Source organism: Nothoprocta perdicaria, unplaced genomic scaffold (assembly GCF_003342845.1).
Source record: "Nothoprocta perdicaria isolate Ctin4 unplaced genomic scaffold, notPer1 scaffold_4, whole genome shotgun sequence".
Taxonomy (NCBI): domain Eukaryota; kingdom Metazoa; phylum Chordata; class Aves; order Tinamiformes; family Tinamidae; genus Nothoprocta; species Nothoprocta perdicaria.
This window is the reverse complement of record NW_020455643.1, coordinates 4,210,527-4,232,388: the sequence shown is the minus strand read 5'-3', so window position 1 is coordinate 4,232,388 and position 21,862 is coordinate 4,210,527. Positions and strand designations below refer to the sequence as shown.

The 21,862-nt window shown below is 37.5% G+C and overlaps 2 protein-coding genes across 3 annotated transcripts in view; both read right to left on the bottom strand.

Annotated features, from left to right (window-relative positions):
• Positions 1-1,101, bottom strand: part of CLDN11 (claudin 11) — a 9,735-nt gene extending 8,634 nt beyond the window's left edge. The window contains exon 1 of one of the 2 annotated variants that reach the window (XM_026045346.1): positions 710-1,101. In XM_026045346.1, the coding sequence (XP_025901131.1) occupies positions 710-935 (226 nt within the window). In that variant the 5' untranslated portion in view covers positions 936-1,101. The remainder of the gene's footprint in view (positions 1-709) is intronic. The other variant, XM_026045347.1, reaches the window with a different exon arrangement.
• Positions 1,102-8,130: 7,029 nt separating this feature from the next.
• Positions 8,131-21,140, bottom strand: SKIL (SKI like proto-oncogene). Its single transcript, XM_026045441.1, has 6 exons — positions 19,411-21,140; positions 15,311-15,408; positions 14,046-14,281; positions 13,517-13,758; positions 12,203-12,427; positions 8,131-9,007 (listed from the first exon to the last, which is right to left on the bottom strand). Exons 1-6 carry the CDS (start codon positions 20,515-20,517, stop codon positions 8,846-8,848), a joined length of 2,070 nt encoding a protein of 689 aa, XP_025901226.1. The 5' UTR covers positions 20,518-21,140; the 3' UTR covers positions 8,131-8,845.
• Positions 21,141-21,862: the final 722 nt, after the last annotated feature.

Genomic DNA, 21,862 nt, shown 5'->3' with positions numbered 1-21,862 from the left:
AAAAAAAAAAAAAAAAAAGTGCTATAAAGCTAACAGTGATTGAAATAGATAAAATCATTAAATTACAGAACCAAGATTACACAAAGACTTTGTCAGACTTAGCTAGTTTGAAAGATACATTAATACTGATGGAAAACCTTGCTAAATCTTTGCTTTAGTGTAAAACTGGCTGAAAATTACTGTATAATTGGCAAATATCAAGAGAAATTAAACTTAGCTATGTCTGTTTGCTATGTAAAAGTTCTACCTTGCATTAACACAAGAGGTACAAGAATATCAAGAGTGAAGACAATCTCCCAAAAAGATTAAAAGTCATAACATCATTAATAATACATTCTGAAAGATTCATTAGTCTCAAAACCATTTTAGGGAATTGAACTTTAATATCGCTAACAGCTCATCTCAAGACAAAACTTAATGGGATKTCTATATTCTTCAAAATGCTGTATTACATCTTCATACACTATTCCGTTTCRCAATACTGTCTGGATGAGTGATGCGAAGGGAATAGCAAGAACACAGTAAGAGCAGTGATGGATAGCATTAAGTGGGCTYTAATTGCACAAGAAACCATGCCTAGCTACAATTAAAACAGCCCCAACTTAAYGAAAACTGCCCTGAGAGCCATTATTCAAGTTCTTTGACATATTGCACTGGACGAGCTCTGGAGGTGCCCTGGGCAGAAGGAGAGRGGACGGGGAACACCCACCTGGCAAGATGAGGATGTCCACGAGGGGCTTGCAGTGGTAGAGCCCYGTGGCCATGACGCAGTCTGCCCAGAGCCCCTTGGAGCCCAGCTCGTCCATCTTCCTGCAGGTGGTAATGGTGTAGCCGCACGTCACCACCCAGTCGTTGGTGGCCGTCGCGACCACCACCCCGATCCACCCTATGAAGCTGCAGACGAAGCCGGCCAGGTGCAGGCAGGTGGCCACCATGTCGCTCCGTGGGCGCGCGAGCTGCAGGGGGAAGAAGGCAGAGAGTTTGAGCGGAGCCCGCGCGCGGCCTCGACGGCTGCCCGAGCTCTGCTGCTCCGGGGAGCTGCCGGGCTCCGTCCCAGGGAGGTGTCAGAGCTGCCTCCGGCCCCGGCGCAGGGGAGGAGCGAGCGGGGCCCCGGCTGCTCCCTGCCATGGGGCAAGGGGTGGCGAGAGGAGGAGGCGCAGACACTGCCCCCCTCACCCCAGCCCCAGGAGGAGGAGGAGGAAGGCAAAGGGACAAGGGACGGGGCGGCCGCCAACGCTCCCGGGCGCCCAGGCGCTCGTGCCCCTCTGCCCAGGGCACCCTTCTCTCTTCCTCCCAATCGGCGCCTTAAAACATCGCACGGGCTGCTTCGCTTAACCGCCAACAAGCCAAATGCTGAAGTTTCAGGATGAAGAAATGCTAATTAGAGTGATTTCATTGAGCTGAGGACGAACCATCACACTGATGCTTCTTGAGCACAGGGCAGCAACAGGGACTGTTACCCCAGACTGGGCTCTGATCACCTCGTGCAAACCCTTCCACAGCCTGTGCCCATTTCCAGCAGCCAAAACCAGTCCCCTCTCCTCTCTTTGCTGGTGTTTTCAGTAGCTGCAAGAACACAAGAGACATCACTACTAACTCTTCTCATGCCCAAGTTTTCAAAAGGACTAGCAACACTCAGAAAGTCCCAGTTTTTTTTTTTTTTTTTTTTTTTTTTTTTTTTTTTTTTTTTTTTTTGTTATCAGCATCTTAATTCTACTTTTGAATCCTAAAACCCAGGATAAATGGCTTTTCACTCAGCCTCACTAAGTTTGCAGATTTCATTCTGTTCCACAAAGGAAAGAACAATATACAGCAAAATATCATGAACTGAAAAGCTTCACGTGCTGTTCTGAGCCAGGGGAATATCTAGGCAAATAGGATATTTCTCCCAGTGTTACTTTTTATTTCCACAGACACATATGTATTACTGAATGGCAGCTTATTCCTGATAAAACACACAGTGTTGTATCCACAAGTGCTTGCAGTTCTGCAGAGAAGTTTGGAGTCAGACAAGTAAAATATGCCTGCAGAGACCACTAGTGGAGTAGCTTGATCATTACATTATTTAAAAAAAAAAAAAAAAAAAAAAAAGTGACAGGAAGAAAATTAGAGAGCAATAAATTTGTTTTACTCCTACAACTGTTAATGAAAAAGAAATACTGGAAGCTACACTCTAATATTAAGATGTCACGAATGAGCTCTATCATTCTCTTCAACCATTTTTTTCTATTAGCACACAAACCATGCATAAACCACGAGCTACAGGCAGCCTATCCTAACCCTCAATTCACACATGCTCTTTAGATTCAAAATTCAAGGACTTATGGACACAAGTCCATTTTGCATGAGCTGCCTCTAAACACTAGTTATTAATGACCAGTACTACAGGGTTGATAATTATCTTTAAATGGTAATAAAATCACAGAATTACAGAATGGCTGAGGTTGGAAGGGACCTCCAGAGATCATCCAGTCCAGCCTCCCTGCTCCAGCAGGGACACCTAGAGGACATCACAGAGGAGTTTTTAATAATATGTATAAACGTAGAAATTATTTACATTCATTTTAAATGGTTATTTTTTTTCTCTATAGCCAGTTTACTGCAGCTTGGTGAAGCCACACTGCCAGTTGTTTTTGCCTGGACTTTCATGATTTGCTACCCATGCACTTACTGCAGCAACAATGTGAACATCTTACAACCCATAATCTTTTCATCTTGTTACTTAAGTGTTTTTCCTTGATCAGCATTTAGTGTTTTCTCTGGTAAATGACAGCAGCTACAATTAACCATGGCTACTTACACAAATTCTCAACACCCTATGAGTTCTTTTCACGTGACTCATCTAAACGTTATRTATTTTTTGGTATGACAGCTTCTCCTTTGCTTGGAAACACAGTAGAATAAAAATATAGGAAGAGATGCATTTTTTTTCCCATACCAGCAACTGAACTCACCAAAATCTTACTGATTTCATCCTCTTCCTCCTTGCTCTAAAGCTGCACTTGGTAGCATTGAAGTGCTGTGAAATATAAGGAGGATTCCCATATAAGAGAGCAGTTCCTTAAAACAAGGACAAAACACTCTCTGCTCTGGCTCTGCAGGAAAGACAAKTATAAAAGTGTGTGCTGCAATCTGTCACAAAATACTCATAGGAATAAAATCATATCCAAAAATGCATTATTTGCAAAAGTGTTGGTTTTGTTTGTTTTTTAAATGAGACACTGTAAATCTATTTAAACAGCCAACAGAATACAGCCTACTGCTATAGCTGGGAGCGTTAATGGAAAAGCCCTTCATACCTGGTCAAGATGAACAGCTCCTCCTTTTCCCCTTGGYGCCTTCCAATCTCTCCCATTCTTATTTTCCAGCTACTTAAGTTTCCAGATGGTAGAAGAAAAAAACGCTGATAACCATCTGAAGAGAGTCACTGCAGGGCAAATTTTCAATTGGCAGTGAACACTTTTTTTTCTTCTTCAGCAAAGTAAGTACGAATCTATTTCTTTTTAATCTTAAATTCTATATAAACTTCAGCATTTTATATGGTAACATGTTTTTAATCTTATTACTAAATTTATTACTGAGAGGTGCAGACATATGGAAATTGCCAAAGCAGTCAAGCGATATCAGAAGCTGTGCACTTGAGCACAGACCCAACGTACAAGAATTTGCATGTGCAAATGCATACATCAATTTTATGACAAAATACAAAGAAATGTGTCAATAATATTTTCACTGAGTTATAGGAACCTTAGAAAATTAACTCCTTGTTGGGGAAGGCTACCAATGTTGTAGATTTTCCTAAATATACCTTTTCCCCAAATTGAAGACCTGCTTCAGGCAATGGGAGGTCTGCTAGCAACTTTCAATGTAATCAGGTCTTCATTTATTGTAAGCAAAGCCAGAAAGGCCACGTGCTCTGCACAAAAGCAGCCTTGCTAAACACCTTCCAAAATGCCAGGTTTATAACTCACTGTACGAAAACATGAAGAGAACAAGTGTCTTGACATTACAGATCTTTATTTGTTTTCTGAATCCACAATCTATACAAGGTATTTACAGGGCATGAAAATGGATAACAGCACAAAATACAATTGAGGTATAAGCTAAGAGCACAGTATGTCATGTTTCAATAAATATAATTCAAAATTTGTAAACTAAGTGACCAAATAGATGCATCTTGTTTACTAAAACCATATAAAATATCTGTTAAATCTCACGTGAGGTAGAGGACAGTTTTGTGTGTCATGTAATGCAACCACAGCAACTCTAGCAATAAAACTGTACATCATTGGCAAAGTATTAAAAATTGTTGAATGCACTGATCATTTTCTCAGGTTTTTACTACAGGTTCAGCATAGTTGTTCAACCTGTTGCCTTGAGCTAAGACAGACTCTTCGCGTTTGCAGCTGTTTCCTGTAATTTAAGATTAATTGTACTGGCATATCAACATCAATAAATACTTTTAGTGACTAAGAAAACACAAAAACAGCTTCTGTCAATCGCAGAAGACAATATAACTGCAACAAAATATTTTTAGAYGAACTCTTTTGAGCATTTCCTAGAATTATTTTAAATACAGTACAGCTGTGCTTTCCTTTAAGTGAGGTATCTATATTTGATGAAAAAAATTCAATTGATACTGTTACACTTAATTTTCAAATAACAAATTAATTTTTAAAACATTTGTTTGCTGTGCTTGATGAAGTGCTTCAAACTCATTTTTCAAACATTTTCCAAATGAAAATGAAAATTTCCACCAAAAAAACCCTCTAAATGGAGACACAGAATGAAATCATGCAATTTGTAGGCAATGTTAACTTTCGCAAAAGCTAAARATCGATGTCTTTTTGAATGAGATATGTAGCAAATAAAAGTGTCTACAACAAGTTTTCTGCGGTAAAAGCTCTTCTGACGTCCCAAGCTACAAATGTCATGAGCAGAAAAAAAATCTTGAAATGTGCAGCTTTCTGTTGCTGACTGTTGACGGATCAGATAAAAATGCTGAAGTATTGCAAGCACAGACTAATATTAGGTGCAATTATGTCTTTTTTTGACTTTATGATATTACAGAAAACTTTGCTGTGTGGATTAATTACAYGATTAAGTGCAGAAAAAATACAAAGTCGTTGTCTTTACTGACAAGTCAAAATATATATTCTACAAACAAGGGCATTTTAGGAAACTGGCCACGACAGCAATTCACGGCCGGCTTCACAACTAATTCTAGGAAAGTTTTCCAAAAATTTCGTAACACGTTATAGCCATCCCCTCCCCCAGTACAAACCAAGAGCGTATGAACAAACAGTTGTGACATCTAAAATATGGGCCAAGCCCTATTTTTTCAGGCCACCGAGAGCTTTCTGCTCCTTCTCAACTTTTCCTACTTCACTAATTGCATTATGCYTTTCCTATATACAAATGATTTTCCATCTAAGCTATTAATATATTAAATATAGAATAAAATTAGTTGAAGAACGTGAAACAGAACTACATGTATCTAAATACTCAAGAAAAACTCTCTGAAGTTCTTACATTTCCTTGCTGATCAAAGTACACAAAGCACACGGATGTTCTCTTTTAAAAAGAACAGGAGCAAACTTAGATATTCACCTGGAATCCTAATTACTTGGTTCCCAAAGTAATGATTCTGGTCTGAAGCAGCTTTTGCAACTTATTACAGATGTGGACAATTTTAGGATTTGTTTTTTTAAAAGATTTATGTCAAAATCTGTGAAACAGACTTCCTGTCTACAAGATCAGCAAGCAAAAAACAAATGCAAAACAAGTATTAACACACAAAACGACTATCTATGACTAAAGGCAAGTTCCTATTGCCAGAATTAGTTTCATTAATTGTGCACTTAAGTTGGGGGCCTTAAGGGGGCATTCCAAGGTTCTATATTAGGTTGTGAAACAAGCCATTCAAGAGAACGGGTATAAGGTAGTGAAAAAAGGTCGACATAACTATTTGTCCTAGAACGTATACAGTATTATTTACAACTTACTAAAAAACTATCTTTCAATGACTGTGGACGCACAAAATCTATGGCACATTTATGTATACATTATTACTTAAAATCGGTAAAAAATTAAGTCTACACATATGAAAATTATTTATGTTAAGAACCTCAAAGTGATATTTAAGATTTTAAGATGATTATAATAATTTAAAATGCATTCTAACTTTAGGATAATTAAATGGAGTATTTACAAAGCTACTTTTTAAGCCATTTTAATACATGTTCAATTAGCTTTCTCARCCAAATGTTCTAAAAGTATTAGGAGGTCTTATCTGCAGCTGGAATGACTAAAACTTGCTATAGCTGCTTCAATTCTTTTAACAATGAAAATACAAGTAAATCCTATTGCCACCAGCATTTTAATGGTCTACTGCATAAGCCAGCTGTATAGGTGGCTGGCGGGTGGTTAAAGTGCAGGCTAAGGCACCGAAACCCTGGCTACACCAGGACTCCACCGCAGTCAGCGCTGGTGAAATCAGCCAGTAGCACAATGGGAAGAATTTTGCTGRAATCACATAATCTTGAGAAGACCAGAACAAAAACTGGAGGTGCAGAACTCTAACAAAATAACCCCATGAGGATTCTACACGCTCAGCTGCTAAGATATAAAATACTGCGGTAAATCGGATGCGTCAGCTATATTTAACGAGTCTGTTTGGCTTTATYTACAGCAACAAGTGAACAAATTTGGTTCAAAACAGTTATTGAAAAGTAACTGAAAATGATATGTTTTGATCCTTTGATGATACCTGGATGAAACTATATAATTTACAATCTCCCAGAGCAGTTTTCTTTCTTGCCAATCTAGCTAATCCTAAATTCAGTTCTGTCAATCAAATGAGACCACTTCAAGCTCCATTGCCTAATATTCATGCTCTTACCAAGATTCCTGCCTACTGTTCCTATAGCAATGTGGGCTTTTTTTTTTTGTTGTTGGTTGTTTTTTTTTTTTTTGGTTATTATTATAATAAAACATTCATTGTGTTTTTAAAGCAAGTGGTGAATACAAAACAGGAATCATTTATACTCAGCACCCTTCCTTGCAAATCATCACTATGTCGTGAAGACAGGTTTGCTTCAAAACAAACAAACCAACCCAATGATTCACCTAAAAAACAAACAAACAAACAAATATTTGTCTAACCTGATACAAACCTCAGAGGAAATAAAACATTGTCCATAAACAAAATTATGCAGAGCTTTCAAAGAAAAATTCTATGACTCCATGACATTATTAACAATTCTATTTCTCATTCAGTTTAAGATCTGTGCAATTTTTTCTTTCTTTTTATATATAGTTCCATTTTACTACTGAAAGGCAGAAGGAAAAGAATGCAAAGTCCTCAATTTTACCAGCTCAGAATAAAAATCAACACTAAGCTTTTACCAGTGGTTTTATCCAAAATTAACTGATTTTTTAAGATAGTAACAGTAAGTACCTTAAAAAACATCCAAAGCTAGAGTACAGGTTAAAATTACTTAGCGAAATATTAAGATTATTAAAATATCTATCATCATTGACAATCAGCTAACATCTGTCAGCTATATCAAAGGTTTTGGAGGGAAGTGCAAAAATGTGTTTTTTCACCCCACTTTTAGTCATGCGTTTAACCCATCAGGAGCCAGACTTCTGAAGTACTCAAGTAAATGTTATATATACACACACACAAAACAAATTCTGTACAACTACACATTTGCAAATGTCATAGCTTAACAAACATGCTGTATTTCTTAATTCATGGTAATATTACCATGCCATTCAAATACAGAAACTCTCAAATTTTTTTTTCAAAGTGCCATCTCTTACAATTAGATTTTTCTAAATAATTACCACAATGTCAGTTAAGGCTTGCTCTGTGCAATGGCAAGAAGCTGCAATTGTGGAGGCATGGGATATTAAAGAAACTAATCTGTAGGATTATTTTTAAGATCATTAATATTTGATAAACACTATTAGTCAAGCTTCCTCGCAATTCAGGAAGAAAACTCCTACCTTTAAGCCTTTAATATTTCTTTTGTATCTGCTATACAGAAGATAACAAAAGAAAACATGTGAGTTTTAATTTTAAAAGATGATATTTTAATTGCTGTTCTTAATTTTAAAAGATGATATTTTAATTGCTGTTCTTCACAAAAACAAACATTCCAGCATCATAACCAAAGGCTGTTTCTAAAACTTTTTAGGTTGATACTGAGTTGTTAAACAGCAAATAGTGAAAAAAAAATCAGTTTGACAATTCGTACAATAAAATTAAGAGCTAAAAAAATAGATCAAGCTAGTAAATAATTGTTGATGCTCAATCACCTTTCCTCATCCTGGCAATTTTGAGCATTACCCTGGCAAATGAAAAGCTGTCTTTGCTTTCCTGGCAGAGAGAACATGTAATTCTCACAGAGGCCCACACCATTTTTGATCTTGAAGTAGTTAAAAAAAAAAAAATTATAATTGGATGTGCAATTGATAGTGAAATAAGGATTGCCACATATATTTTTAACATACAATGTTGTTTTTCAAAGGTACAGAGCCCTCAAACAACAACAGAAATAGACAGAAACCGATAACTGTAAATCAAAAAACATTTCATTTTTTTCCATAGTTTGAGAAAAACACAGTACAAATAAATGTAGTTTTCATTGGTTCAGAATACCTAAAGTTCATACCTATCTTTCTATCTCTCTATACTTRCGTATATCTTCTTCTTGACTCGTTTGGGAACTAGAAATCTATAAAGAACACTTTTTCTTAACAAAGAAACTGCTCAAAATTCATCAAAAAACAAAACACCCTGTTTGAAGGACAGAGTTACGTTTCTCTCTTCCGTTTTCTATTTTCCTTTTCCATTTTTTGAAGATTTCAGGATCTGTAGCTTCAATTCCTTTATCATCCTCTCTAACTTTTCTCTTGCTTCTCGTTCTTGTCTCAGTTCATCTTGAAGCTCTTGTCTATCTGCCTCTGCATGGTCCAACCTCTGTCTCAATTCTGCTAGCTGCACAATTCAGAAAGAGAGATTTAATTTTAGCAAACATATCTGTAAAAGTGAACTATTCATTTCAAGAAGCAATTGATAACTGTGAAAGTCCTGAGTGTAGCTGATCAACTGATATATTATATTCTTGTCTGATGAATAGTTATCTACCACACTACTAAATGACACAAAAATGCAAAGTTGCATAAACATGGAGCCATAATAAAACCTGAAAGAGTCTAAATTTGATATACCTACTAATTCCAATTATATGAATTGTCACACATTCAAATATATCAGTAATACCGATTATAACCCATTATAAAGGTTGTGGAAACATGTGGAGATGTTTCACAAATCCCAGAATAAACAGGACTTCATTATTTCCCAAGCTGATTTTCCAAATTGACTGACAAAATATCAATCCAAAGTCTTAATGCATTTCTAGAACAAAGCAAGCCAKCAACATTGTTTTCAGATACCTTTTAGCAAAGAGAATGGTGAGAATCCATTCAAGCTGCTTTATAAAATATTTTGTTTAAACACAGAAAATTAAATGTTTTTTTTGTTCTTTGGAGTACAGTCAATCTCACCGAGTAGCAATTTTTCTTAGTACAATGACACTAGATATTACTGCAAATTATATTCCTGTTACAATATCAAATAACTTACTAAGTAAAAGCAATATCCTGAGCTGTAATTTTCAGTTACCATGACTGGCGTACTGTAGAATACTGAAACCTTAACTCCAYATAAATTATGGTGCCATGCAACTAACTCACTAAATTTGAACTATCGATCCTTAAAAACTAAGTCTTTCTATAGATTTTTTGCTRTTTTATGTCRATGACATATGTGAATTGAGATATTATAGCTTAAAGATTTTTAGTGTCAAAAAGATTAATAAAACCCATTCATTTTGTTCACCTTCTGAAGACTGCTATTACAAACAAGTTTATATTTTCAAAACAGTATTTTAAGAACACGTTCCGCATTTAACTAAATAGGSTAAAGCAAATATTTTTGCAAGAGATTTAACCCCTGAATCTAAAAAAAAATMCACTTGTCTTTATGAGGATGAGTATCTGTCTTGTCTAAATAACCACAAAGCACAGGTTTCACTGAAAAAGAGGAAAATAATGCATAAGAATGAAACAAGCAGACACATACAGGAACACTGCCACAAAGCATACTGGGCAAAGGAATCACACTGCTGATTTTAAAGAAATATCCCGTTGAATTCATCTTTGCTTTTATAATCAGAAATATTTAACTCATTTTTAGGCAGTCACAGACTACTAATATGAGTCTTTTGTCTCCACTCCTTTGATAGGTTAACCTGCTGCAATATGACAGTGCTCGATGCCTACRTGTTGTGGCATGACACGTGCTGCAGAAACCTGTCCCTGGTTGTTCTTTGGGTTCCAGCCATTGGGAAAGATTCCAGTACAGGTTCTGCTGCCCTATTACGATTGTCAGGGAAAAGCAGCAATTAAACTAGCCGACTCAACAAAGAAGTGCAGAAAAGACAAGCATTTCATCTTCTGGCAGGTCTATAAGGAAGAAGAGATATTTAACCAAGCTCCAAATCACATATTATTTTTACTGTGTTTAAAGTACAAAGAAAGGGTTTTTTTTTCTTTTTTTTCCAGGACACAATTTCAGGAAAGAGGAGAGCTTGGGCAACTGCTCCAAGATGACTGCAGAATAAGGCTTTTTAAAATGCTGTATACGTAGCGTGGGGAAGTTACCTGTGCCAGGACTTTTGTTTAACTGTGGTCTGACAACTGCTTGGAACCAAAGGTCCAAAATCCATTGTAAGATGTAATTAATTGTGAAAAAAAGAAGTTCAAATTATATGTTCTCAATAGCAGGATCACACAGTCAATAACAGAGTAAGTTTTCATGCAAGAGTTTCTATGTCTAACCTCATAACAAACTAAACAAACAAACCACCTCTTTGGGGATGACTTTATGGTTCTTACCCTCCAAAAAAAGTAAACTACAAGCCATATAAAACGTGCTGTACACAATTATGTTCATAAACTAGAACATGTTGTTACTTGCAGTGATAGGGCTTGTACCAGATGTTTAGTAAATCAGACCTTAGTCAGAGAGGATTATTTCTGGCAGCACAGGCTAGGAATCTATTCAGTGGGATGTCATGAAATTAAATCATGAGAAGGATTTAGGATGCTAGCTTCTGCCCTACTCCCTGAAAATGGAAAGACAGACAGACAGACAGACAGAAAGAAAACTTCTCTCTCAGGTACTGTTTGTTTCTTATTCTGAAACACTGAGGAAAGGAAATATGTGAAACTATGAGCAAATGACCATACAGCTTTACTGAATTAAGCTTGAGGCTGTTTTTTAAAAAAACTAGGAAGACTAGTTCTCGGTGACACAGTACTAAGTCTTTCAATATGCACTTAATCATAACTTTACTGATTTTAAAATGGTCCATCTCAAGACTGTATTTGCTGTTAACTAGATTCTTCCCATTAGTGTGACATGAATAGCCACTAATATAAAGAAACAATGCTGCATGTTAAAAATTCTCAGCGAGAGAAAAAAGTATCTCCATAGATTCTGATGTATGAGCTCAAGAGGCAAGAAAAGGAGATCAAAATATGTGGGTTTCTTTTCCCCAAGAGGACTATCAAATCATCTGGTCAAGAACACTCGAGGGTTTTCATCAGATATTGCTGATACCTGATATCAGATCCAAGCACTAAGTAATGCAAAGAATAGCCATGTACTATGTACTAGCCATGTTCTAATTTCTATACCTGAAACGAGAATGTGTACTATGGGCAAGACTATTAAACAGTTGATTTGTTTTAAATGGGAATAACATGAACTTTAAGGTTAACATTGCACTAATACCATTCAGATATCTGAAAAGAGAATTTCTAACATTTGACACGTGAAATGTTTCTCTAAGTTTCTGTAAGCACCCTACTTCAGTTTCAATCACAGAAGAAAGAAATATGCTTGCACAAGCAAGATGGTGACCTGTCTTGATATAAATCTTTGATATTAGTCTATGGTGTTAATCTCTCAAACAAGAACACACAGAGAAGATGAAATTTTAATGTGGCAGAAACACTCCAATAAAAGTTCAGTCACTGAAACTCTCAAATTCACTTAGCAAGAGCATCACAAATGATGATAGACTAAATACAGCTCAATTTGAAAGAAACTTTCATTTCTCACCTGTGCAGCATATTCAGCTTCTTTGTTTTTTTCTAAATTGGAATCGCAGGCACACTTCTGTTTCATTACTTGGTCCAGTTTCTTCTCCAGGTCTCTCTGCTCAAAATAAAATTCTTCCATTCTTTGAGCATGCTCAGTCTGCAAACATTCAAGTTCTTTTTGTAAATTCTGCTGCTCTTCAGTGAGTTCCTTCATTGCTCTAGAGTTATTTAACATCTCAACCTCCTGTCAAGAAAGAGATCATGACCATATTCACCTGAGTTCTAGAACCAAGAAAGTCAAGAACTCATTTTATAATTTAAATGGTTATCTGGAAATAACGAGGCCAAAAAGAACACATTCATCAACGTATCATGACAGCCTGAAATCATGTCACTAAAATTAAATTCAATACAAAGCAATCATACTTTCAAATACACAGAATTCACAGAAACTGATTCACAATTTCCAGAAGTGGAACACAGAAAGCAGCATTCTGATTCATTAAAAGAGATTCTGAAGATGAAACGAGCACATTTTCAAAAAAACAGAATAAACATAAGGAAAAAAAGCTTAATCTGTGTTGTATTTACTTTTTCCTCCAGCATTTTTAACTTTTATAAAATGTCTAATAATTAACTTATCTATAGGTTTTATCTCCAACAATAGAAAAATTTAAAGTTGTTAGTTGATAATGCCCAGGGATATTATCAAAGCTCCCTGATTCTCAAATTAATGTTGAAATTAAATATATATTTTTATATATAGCATCTGTCAATGAATGCAAGAAAGAAATGTAGTATTTAGCTAGTTTAAACATAGAAATGAAATAAAAATCACAAATGAAGATCAGTTTCTAATGCCATCCGACTAAAAAAACTAATAAAAATCACCTACAAGCAAGAGGGATCAAACAGAAATAGGAAGAGGGTCTTTTCATAGGGGGCAGCAATGAGATCATTCCTAGAAGGCTGATGTCAGCACTTGAGAACTAAGAAATTTTAGAGCATTTAACAAACTATATTCACAAAAATATTTAAGTGTTTAGAAACATTCTGAAGTGAAAATAATAGTTTTCATGTAGATAAAAGAGCAGCTACTCGAGCATAGTAATTACAAACTGAAAAGATACCAATTATTAGTGGGTTCTAATCTAAACAGCACATGGGTTATTACAGATTCAGTGTCTAGATTCAAAATGGAATCTAGACGGAAAATACTTAGCTACTGGGCAGTTTTAAAATGACAGTAATCTATGATAATGATTCTAGAAATAACTAACACACAACAGTTTTCAGATAATAAAAATAAAACTTATTCAGTTTGCCACTGTACCATTTGAAGCTGTTGTTTCCTCTGCAAAATGATATTTAGTTTTTCTTGCTGTTTCATGTAGGTTTTCATTACTTCTTCCATGATTTTTCCCTTGTCGTCTTCACAGCTGATGTCCTTCATGAGAGTTGGAGACAAGGTTCGTACACGATGACGTACTTCAGCATGGCTGGAGTGCCTAGCGCTTTTGGAAGAAATACGTTCAGATTTGCTGTCTCTTGCAGAATGAGTGGATACAGGCGGATCTACAAGAGAAAGATGGCAAAACAATCACAGCACATTAGACTTCCACAGTGAAAAAATGCAAACTGAAGGCAAAAAGAAGGCCAAAGAATTTACAAATATACAAAATATACAAATTATATAATATACAAATTACAAAATATACAAAAGCCAAAAGAATTTGGAAAACTGACTGGCATGGAAACTATCACCAAATGCTAACTCGACATTGAGCTTTCTAAAATCAATTACGTAATATAAAAACTGAAAAGATTTTAACATAATTTTCAATTATCATTCGCCCACTCACCTGGACGTTTATGGTGCCCCACGCCAGTTTTCAAGTCAACCTTTTCCTGTTCTTCCAGAGAAAGCTCGGGATAGGAAGCGGCTCTTTTGTGTTTTCCACTACTGAGCTGTTTCTCAGGCTGTCCAGATGAGGATTTAATTACTTCTGCTCTAACTGCTGGTTTTGCAACTTCTTTATATTGTGACGCAAGAGACACATTTGGGGCAACCACTTTATCACACATATAAAGGTAGTAACTGAAACGGTAGAAGAGTAAAATTATAAATGAGAACTAAGGTATAGTAAATGAGGATAAAAAAAACAAGTTCCAATTTAACATGATTTCAAACAGCACAAGTTTCAAGAAGTACTTCCTTTCATAAGTACGTTTTCCTTAGTCAAAAGAAATCATAATGATCCACTTAACCTTTACTGAAGAGTTTACTCACATGTGGTTTTGAGGATATCAAAGAAGAAGTTTTCTAACATGACTGATTAAAAGGAAAAAAAAAATCAAATTCTTCACTTAAAGTCAAAGAGTGAAATTAAAAGATCACTGAATCCAAATCTCTTAAGTTCATTGCCAAAAGCATGAGTATGACAAGACAGCACTGGGACCAAAAGTCTTCAATACTTTCCTTTCTCTTGGTTCTGAAAAAAAGTTACTTATAGAAACAGCAAACTGGGGGCCCATCACTGCAGCTCCATCACTCATGGGCTTGCATGGGAATTAGTATGATGTACACGTGTTACTTGGATTCAGAGGGTGAGCTCACCTATATATAGTAAATGGATAACTACTTGGGATGGCACAGTAGGAGGGTCAAGAAACACTGTGTGCCTCACTGATGCAGATGACAAAGTGTGTATTACATTAAGGAAATGCGTTTGGTTTCTAAAACTAGGAAATTAACAGCTTTTACAAGTTTGTTTTGAAATGAAGTTAATTGGGACTCATGGCAAGTGGGCACTGGGAAGCTTTTCACATGCATGAAGTTAAATAGGAAGGATTAAGAATTAGCTTCTGCCATTTCTACTTGGGAAAGGGAAATTGTAATTACATTTTATTTCCTCATGAAACCTTGAGCACAGTACYAAAAATCACTCATATGCAATTCATTAATATTTAGAAAAAAGTACAAAAAAAGACTGAATTGTTCTTGTGCAGTCTTAAGAGTTTTTCTAAAATGTTAGGTTTTAAGTACATTTTTAAGTTGAAATTGCCTTTAGACATTTGGAAGCATTTMATCTGTCTATGCAACATTCTACACAGGAAATTTAGTTACCTGGGATGGACAAACGAGGGTGGTTGAGTAGCAGTTTCTGCTTCTTGTTTTATAACTGGATACCACTGCGATACCTCTAGACTCTGCTGTGAATCCATCTAAAGAACAAAACCAAAACACTAATGAGAAGACTATTACATTTTATTCACATCTTTCTAAATCCTGCTCAGTGGAATGACACTTATACAATTAATACATATGCCCAAAGGCAGGCGGTGCAGACACCTCGGGGTACTAGAAAGTGAAGAGTCCCTGGAAAGAGAAGAGGCCCTGGCAGAGGGACAGGGTGATGCAAACCACAGGAGGCTCCTCAATCTCCAGCTTCCAGATATGGGTAAAGTAGCAATGAAAGAAAAAGGAAAAGGCTCTTTACAAGCCTGTAAAAAATTCTGGAGTTTCCAAACTTTGCCAGAGGTATGCTATGAGTACTTGGAGAAACAAAAAGCAGAAACTAAAATTCCCAAAGGGTTGCATRAGCTTTGACTTTTGCAATAAAGTATCCACCTCTATAATCCACTTGCCAGATATTTTATTACAAAGAAAAATCAATGAATAAAATGATGTAATTACTCCTGTTACAGAACATAGAAATTCCTTAGTTAAGAATTTTTAACTACAGAAACAAGCAAAGCTGCACTGACATGACAACTCTATTTCCTTTGCAGTAACAACACAGACCTCTCATGCATCAGAATACAACATCTTAAGTCATCTGTGTATTTCACACGTGAATAAGAATTCTTTTTTTTTTTTTTTTTTGATTAATCATTAAAACAATTCAGGTGCACTTCAAAGACACTTTTATGGGAAAGGCACCTCATTGTATATAGGCAAGATGCTCACAGCTAAGGAATCAATTTTTAATTTCACTACATTAAAGCATCCTTGGAAACTGGGAGGACATCTACACAAAATGAAAACTCCAAAAATATTAATGCAGGTGGGTTTTGGGGAAACAAAATTGGCTTAAATAAAAAAAATTCATCTACCATCTCAATAGCTTCAAAGGTTTCATGAGTATAAGATATGCTCGGAAAAGTTTATATTTCACACCCTGAAAGGAATCATCTTGAGCTTCATCTTTGGCACTYAGTGAACACCCAGTCAGAACCACGGAGCTGGTACCAAGCCCTGCAGAACCGACTGCCATTTKTCCATGACAAAGAGCCCGTCCCAGAGTCTACATTATGGTGAAAACTGCCTGTCTTGGAAATTCAGTTCTAGCAAAGAAAATTAAATTTAACTCCAGCCCTGTTGTTCCTCAGATCAGTTCCAAAACAGATATGAATGAGTGAGGGCACAAGGAAGCTAAGCTCCAAGTTAATAAAATCATAATTGAATGTTTAAATAATGAAGATTAGAAATAAAGTGAATAATCTCTAGAAAAATGGTCTCATCTTGAAACCCATTTCAATCTCTTTCTGCTTATTCAAGTCATTCTAATAATCAAATATTGCACATAAGTTCTTCTAGTTATACTATATAGCTATATATATACTATATAGCTATATAGCTATATATATATATACTATATACTATATATACTATATAGCTATATATATATATAGCTATATACATATATATATATATACATATATATACATATATATATATATATATATATGTATATAGCTATATATATAGCTACCATATGAAAACCCAATTTCAATCTATAGTATTTCTGAATGGCAACTTTTTCAGCTTTTGGGACTGGTATTTTAGCATGTTTCTATATTTATATATGTAATTATATATCAGATGATCTGTATTTTCAAGTTTTACTTTTTCCCCCAAAGCTAGTGGTATGAGCTATTATTTAAGGAAATTCAGAAACTTAATTAAAAAGAAAAATCCATCTCAAACCGAGAAGATAGTCATAATATAAAATTGTATTATGACTATGCTCAAAGCTGCAGTCAGGGATTAGAAAGAAAATCTCTGGTCTGGCCATTATGCAAACTAGTAACTCTGAGCCCCTTTCTATTCCCAGAAAGCTTACTCCGTACATTTCTTACAAGATTTGCCATGCGAATGAAAGAAAAACTGATAAAAGCTTAGTGGAAAGTATCTATATAAATGGACAGGTAGTTTCTGTCCAGTCACTTAAGGCAGTAGTTTTTAAGCAGTGATGGGATTTATAGAAATACTCAGAAGAGATGTTAACTCTACATCCACACGTTGTGAGTGTAACAACCAACTCAATGAACCAGCTGAAGCAGCAAGACAAAGTCGTAGCAGGGGGATTATCAGGGACTGCTGCAAAGTCAAGGAGAATGGGGGTCTCTCACCACAGACAACAACAGAGATTTGGTGAGAGCTGTTTCGGTGAGAAGGCCCCGAGGTCAACAGAAGATGTGAAACTCTGTGACCACCAAATACACTTAGASCTTTTTTATTACCACGAAGGAGAGAAAGGAACTAACTTTTCAAGGGTAGTTGCAAGGACACAGGTTACTCTGAGCACACTGAGAGCCAAAGCGCACGTATACTGTGAGGTGCGTAAACTGAGAAAGACAATTTCATTAATTAATTATTATTACCACATTGGAGTATCTCATTTCTGGTTTTGGATTTATTTTACATACAAGCTATTATTTCCATCTGTTACTTTTACCACTAAAATAGAGGGAAGGACAGTTGACCAAGGACAACTGTTCTTCTTGGACCCTTCAAGATAACCTCAAAACTTCAGAGTATTTACTGCTTTTCTACAAAGAAGGCAAGAAGGCAATAAAACAGCAAGTAGAATATCCTATAAAGGCATTTACCTAAGAGTATAAGAGCAGGTAACATCTGTACACTCTTACTACCTCTCACACCGCAGGAAAACACACGGAAAGACAGGACTACTGAACATCACATCCTTCCCCAATACAAGGGGTCCAGAGGCACTGCTCCAAACTCTGACCTATTAAATTATTTTAATCTTTTTAGCTTCAAAAAGATCTGTTACTGTAAACCTGTCTGCAATACTAACTTCTAACAAGTTTATTTGGAAAGGTGTCAAATTTATGGGCCCACCTCTCTGGACTGCTTTTGCTGCTGCTGACTTTGAAATCCATGATAAAACATCCAACRGACAAAATGGGTATCTAATCAAAACAGTAGTCAGCAAGCAGACTCTCAAATGCTAAATATAATAAAATAAAAATAGTGGTGGTGGAAGAACCATTTCAGAACTTCTAAATTCAGATTATACCCAATTGTACTGTATATTCCATCAAAAAAATATCTATGACATGAGTACCTCAATGTTTCCTTTTTTTTTAATATGTTCAACTAACCGTTCTCTCCAAAATTTCCCCTTAAAATCTTCTTCCTTGAGCATAATACAATAATTTCCCCAGCAATATTCAATATTTATCTGGTGCATGTTCTKTACTTAAATGAGCAGCTCTCTATGGTAAAACCTAAGCTCTGTATTTTTAGGAAATAAAAAAATACCCCACAACGTCCATTACTGGCATTTGTCCTGCAGCTCATTACTTGAAGTGATTTAAAAGCCCTTTCTTTCGTCATATTTCTCTACATAGTCTGCTTAACATTAATCTGTTACTGATCAAGCAGGCTCGGGGCTTTCAAATAGCAACTTATCAATGTGCCGTTACCCTATATGCAAAGTCATGAGATGTTGCTGGGTGGTTAGCAAGCCAGGTAGCCATATACTGTATATGCATGCGCTAGAGTTAAAATAACAAATGCAAGAATTCATTTACAATACTTGATTTTCAAGCTCCTTTCTGCTTGGCTCAGCTGCTGCAACACACAGTTTAAAACAACACACTCAAAGGTCAAACRGGAGAAAGAAAATTTCCACAATAGCTCTACATATTTTCAGAGACTGCATACTTTAAAAAAAAATAYATATTTTAACAAAATTCAACAAGACCAAACCAGACTTAAAGCTCAAAGAGAAATTTGAGAAATCTCAAAGAGAAATACTGCAGCTCTCAATCTCAGTGAAGAATTCTCTTAAATTTAACTTACACTTGACCTGACAAACATTCACATTGACAAAGACAAACAACGGGCTTCTAAGACAAATATTTACTTGTTATCGGAAAGAGACTCAGGAGTTTCATGAGAGTAGGTGAACTTACTTTGGACTGAGTTCTTTTCTGATTTTTCTCGCTAAACTTCTCCTTCATTTCCTCCAAGAGATGCTTCAGCTCCCTCTCCTCCGAGGTTCCCAAGTATTTTTGGTTAATGTGCAGGTAGCAGTGCCACTTGGCCGATTCAAACCCCCAGTGGCAGGTCCTTTTGTCGGGGGATCTATGCGAATGCATCACAAACGTCTGAGGCGAAAACATGCCGTAGCACTCCAAGCACTGGATACACGGATCGTCCGGCTGCAGGTAGAACTGAGGTGCAAACAGCCCCTGGCACTTGCCCAAACACTCGTGCTCTACCTCAAAGGCGCTGCCAGACTCCTTCAGCTGGGCCAGCGTGTTCTTAGCGGGGAGGAAGCTGCCATTCGGAGGGAAAGTGCGTGGACGCAGCAAAGCGTTGCACAGCCTCTGCGCGTCGGTCAGCGTAATGAGCCCGCACGACGGCGCGTTGAAGGGAAGAATTCCCAGAACCTTCAGGATGTGAAGCTGGTCGGACGTGCACCTCGAGCAGTAGATGTACAGCTCGTCGCACACAGTGTTAATCTGCTGCAACGAGAAGTCTCGCAGCACCGAATTCAAAACTTGAGGCAGGCAGAGTCTCTTTTCTCCTCCAACCTTAAAACAAGAAATAGACTCCCCCTCCAAGAGAGTCTGAGTGAGCTCGGTGGAGCTGTCGGGAGGAATGAGCAGCGGACCAGAAAGTATTTGTGGTGATGGGAGAGGCAGGAAGACAGTGGGTGACATACTTTCCTGGGAATAACGAGCTGAGAAAGCTGCCGGGCCACCCAATGAACTCTGGCTGCTTAAGTGGAACTGTGCCAGCGTGTGCTTCAAACCTGGATTTAAATTCAAAGSCTCGGATAGCGAAGTATTATTTGGCTTGGCGATTTCCCCATCAGCCTCCACAGAAGTTCCATCATATTCATCCAGGTTTTCCTTCTTTATCGTTGGCAATTTATTCATTACAACTCGTACTTTGCTATTTACATGCATTTCTGTCATTGCTTTTTTTACTGGAGGACTCCCATCCTCTTGGATCCCACTCCTTTTGTGGTCTGAACCTAGACCTAGATGGAAGTTTGTTTGTGGGCTTTCCATTGCTAGACACCAGAACTTTTAATCAAGCAAATCTTGAGTGTGCATTTTCCTGCTTGCTAATACAAAAATCAATTTTACCTGATCCTGATCACCTCACACACGCCAAGTCCGATGCTCCTTTCAGCAAGGAGTTAATCTTTCAGCCTCCAGGTAGTAAAAACTGTAACTCATTTTGCATGTAATACCACAGAAATAAGAATGCAGAGGTTATACAAATTTTTCTTCTAGGTTTAAAATTATTTGCTCAATTTGCTTTTATAAAAAACACACTGCAATGYGTATATAAAAGGATTTTCTTTATAGCCTATTCAGTAGTTTGCACAGCAGTTTTCTATACTCGTTCAGTAAAAAATGATGAGCTGACACATGAGCATCCATCCTTGAGCATTTCTTTTCCCTTTTTTAAAGAGCACACTGGCTTTTCAAACAAGTCTCTGTTTAAATATTTRAAAAGAAGTAAAATGCCCACGAGCCTTAGCCTGAAGGGTGCCGATCCCAACGCAACTGATCCCAAACACTGTTTAAGTTGTGTGAAAATCTTATTCGCCTTCCTGCAGCTAGTCTAGGGGCTCACACACAAGATTAAGGGTTTTCTCTCTCGTGTGGCCAACTTGGTGCCTCCACCACCACTGAAGTTACTCTGGCAGCTCGCCAATAAAACCCCAAAACTCAAGGCCGATCCAGATTGCGAGGGGAAAAAACGARCGTCCCTAGAGAGTCACCTTTGGCAGGGATGTCCCCGGCGCCAGACTCTCCCCACCCCGAGTTTCTAGCAACGTAAATACGACGCAGGCCATGGGCTAAACGCACATCTCRCGCTAAAGACGAGGTGCAGGCAGGGCCTCCAGACAACCTGGAAAAGAGGGAAAGGGAGAGAGGTTGTTGGTCATGGTTGATCCGCAGACRGGAGTCGGGAGCTGCCGTTGCGCGGCCCGTGTGGACACGGGAGGGCTCCGCTCCGCCAGCCCTGGCGCGCGGGGACGCRAGGCGGCGGGTCAGCAAAGCCCACRGCGAGGCRAGCACGAGTGGGGATGGGGCTCCCTTCTGCAGGGTGCAGAGGGGGGAAAAGGAGGGGCGAAAAAAAAAAGGAAAAATGGAGAAAAAACAGGGAAAAAAGGAGAGAAAAAAAGGGGGGAAGAGGGGAAAAAAAGGAGGAAAAAAAAACAACGAAAATAATAATAATTAAGAATAAAAGGAATTAAAAAAGCGCAGCCGGTGAGGAGGCGGCAGCGCGGCAGACCGCGGCTCCCCCGCGCCGGCGCTGCCGGGGCCGCGTCCCCGCTGCCCCGCGCCGACCCTTCCCGGAAGGGCCCGCGGGCCGCTCCGCTCCGCGCCGCGCCGCGCC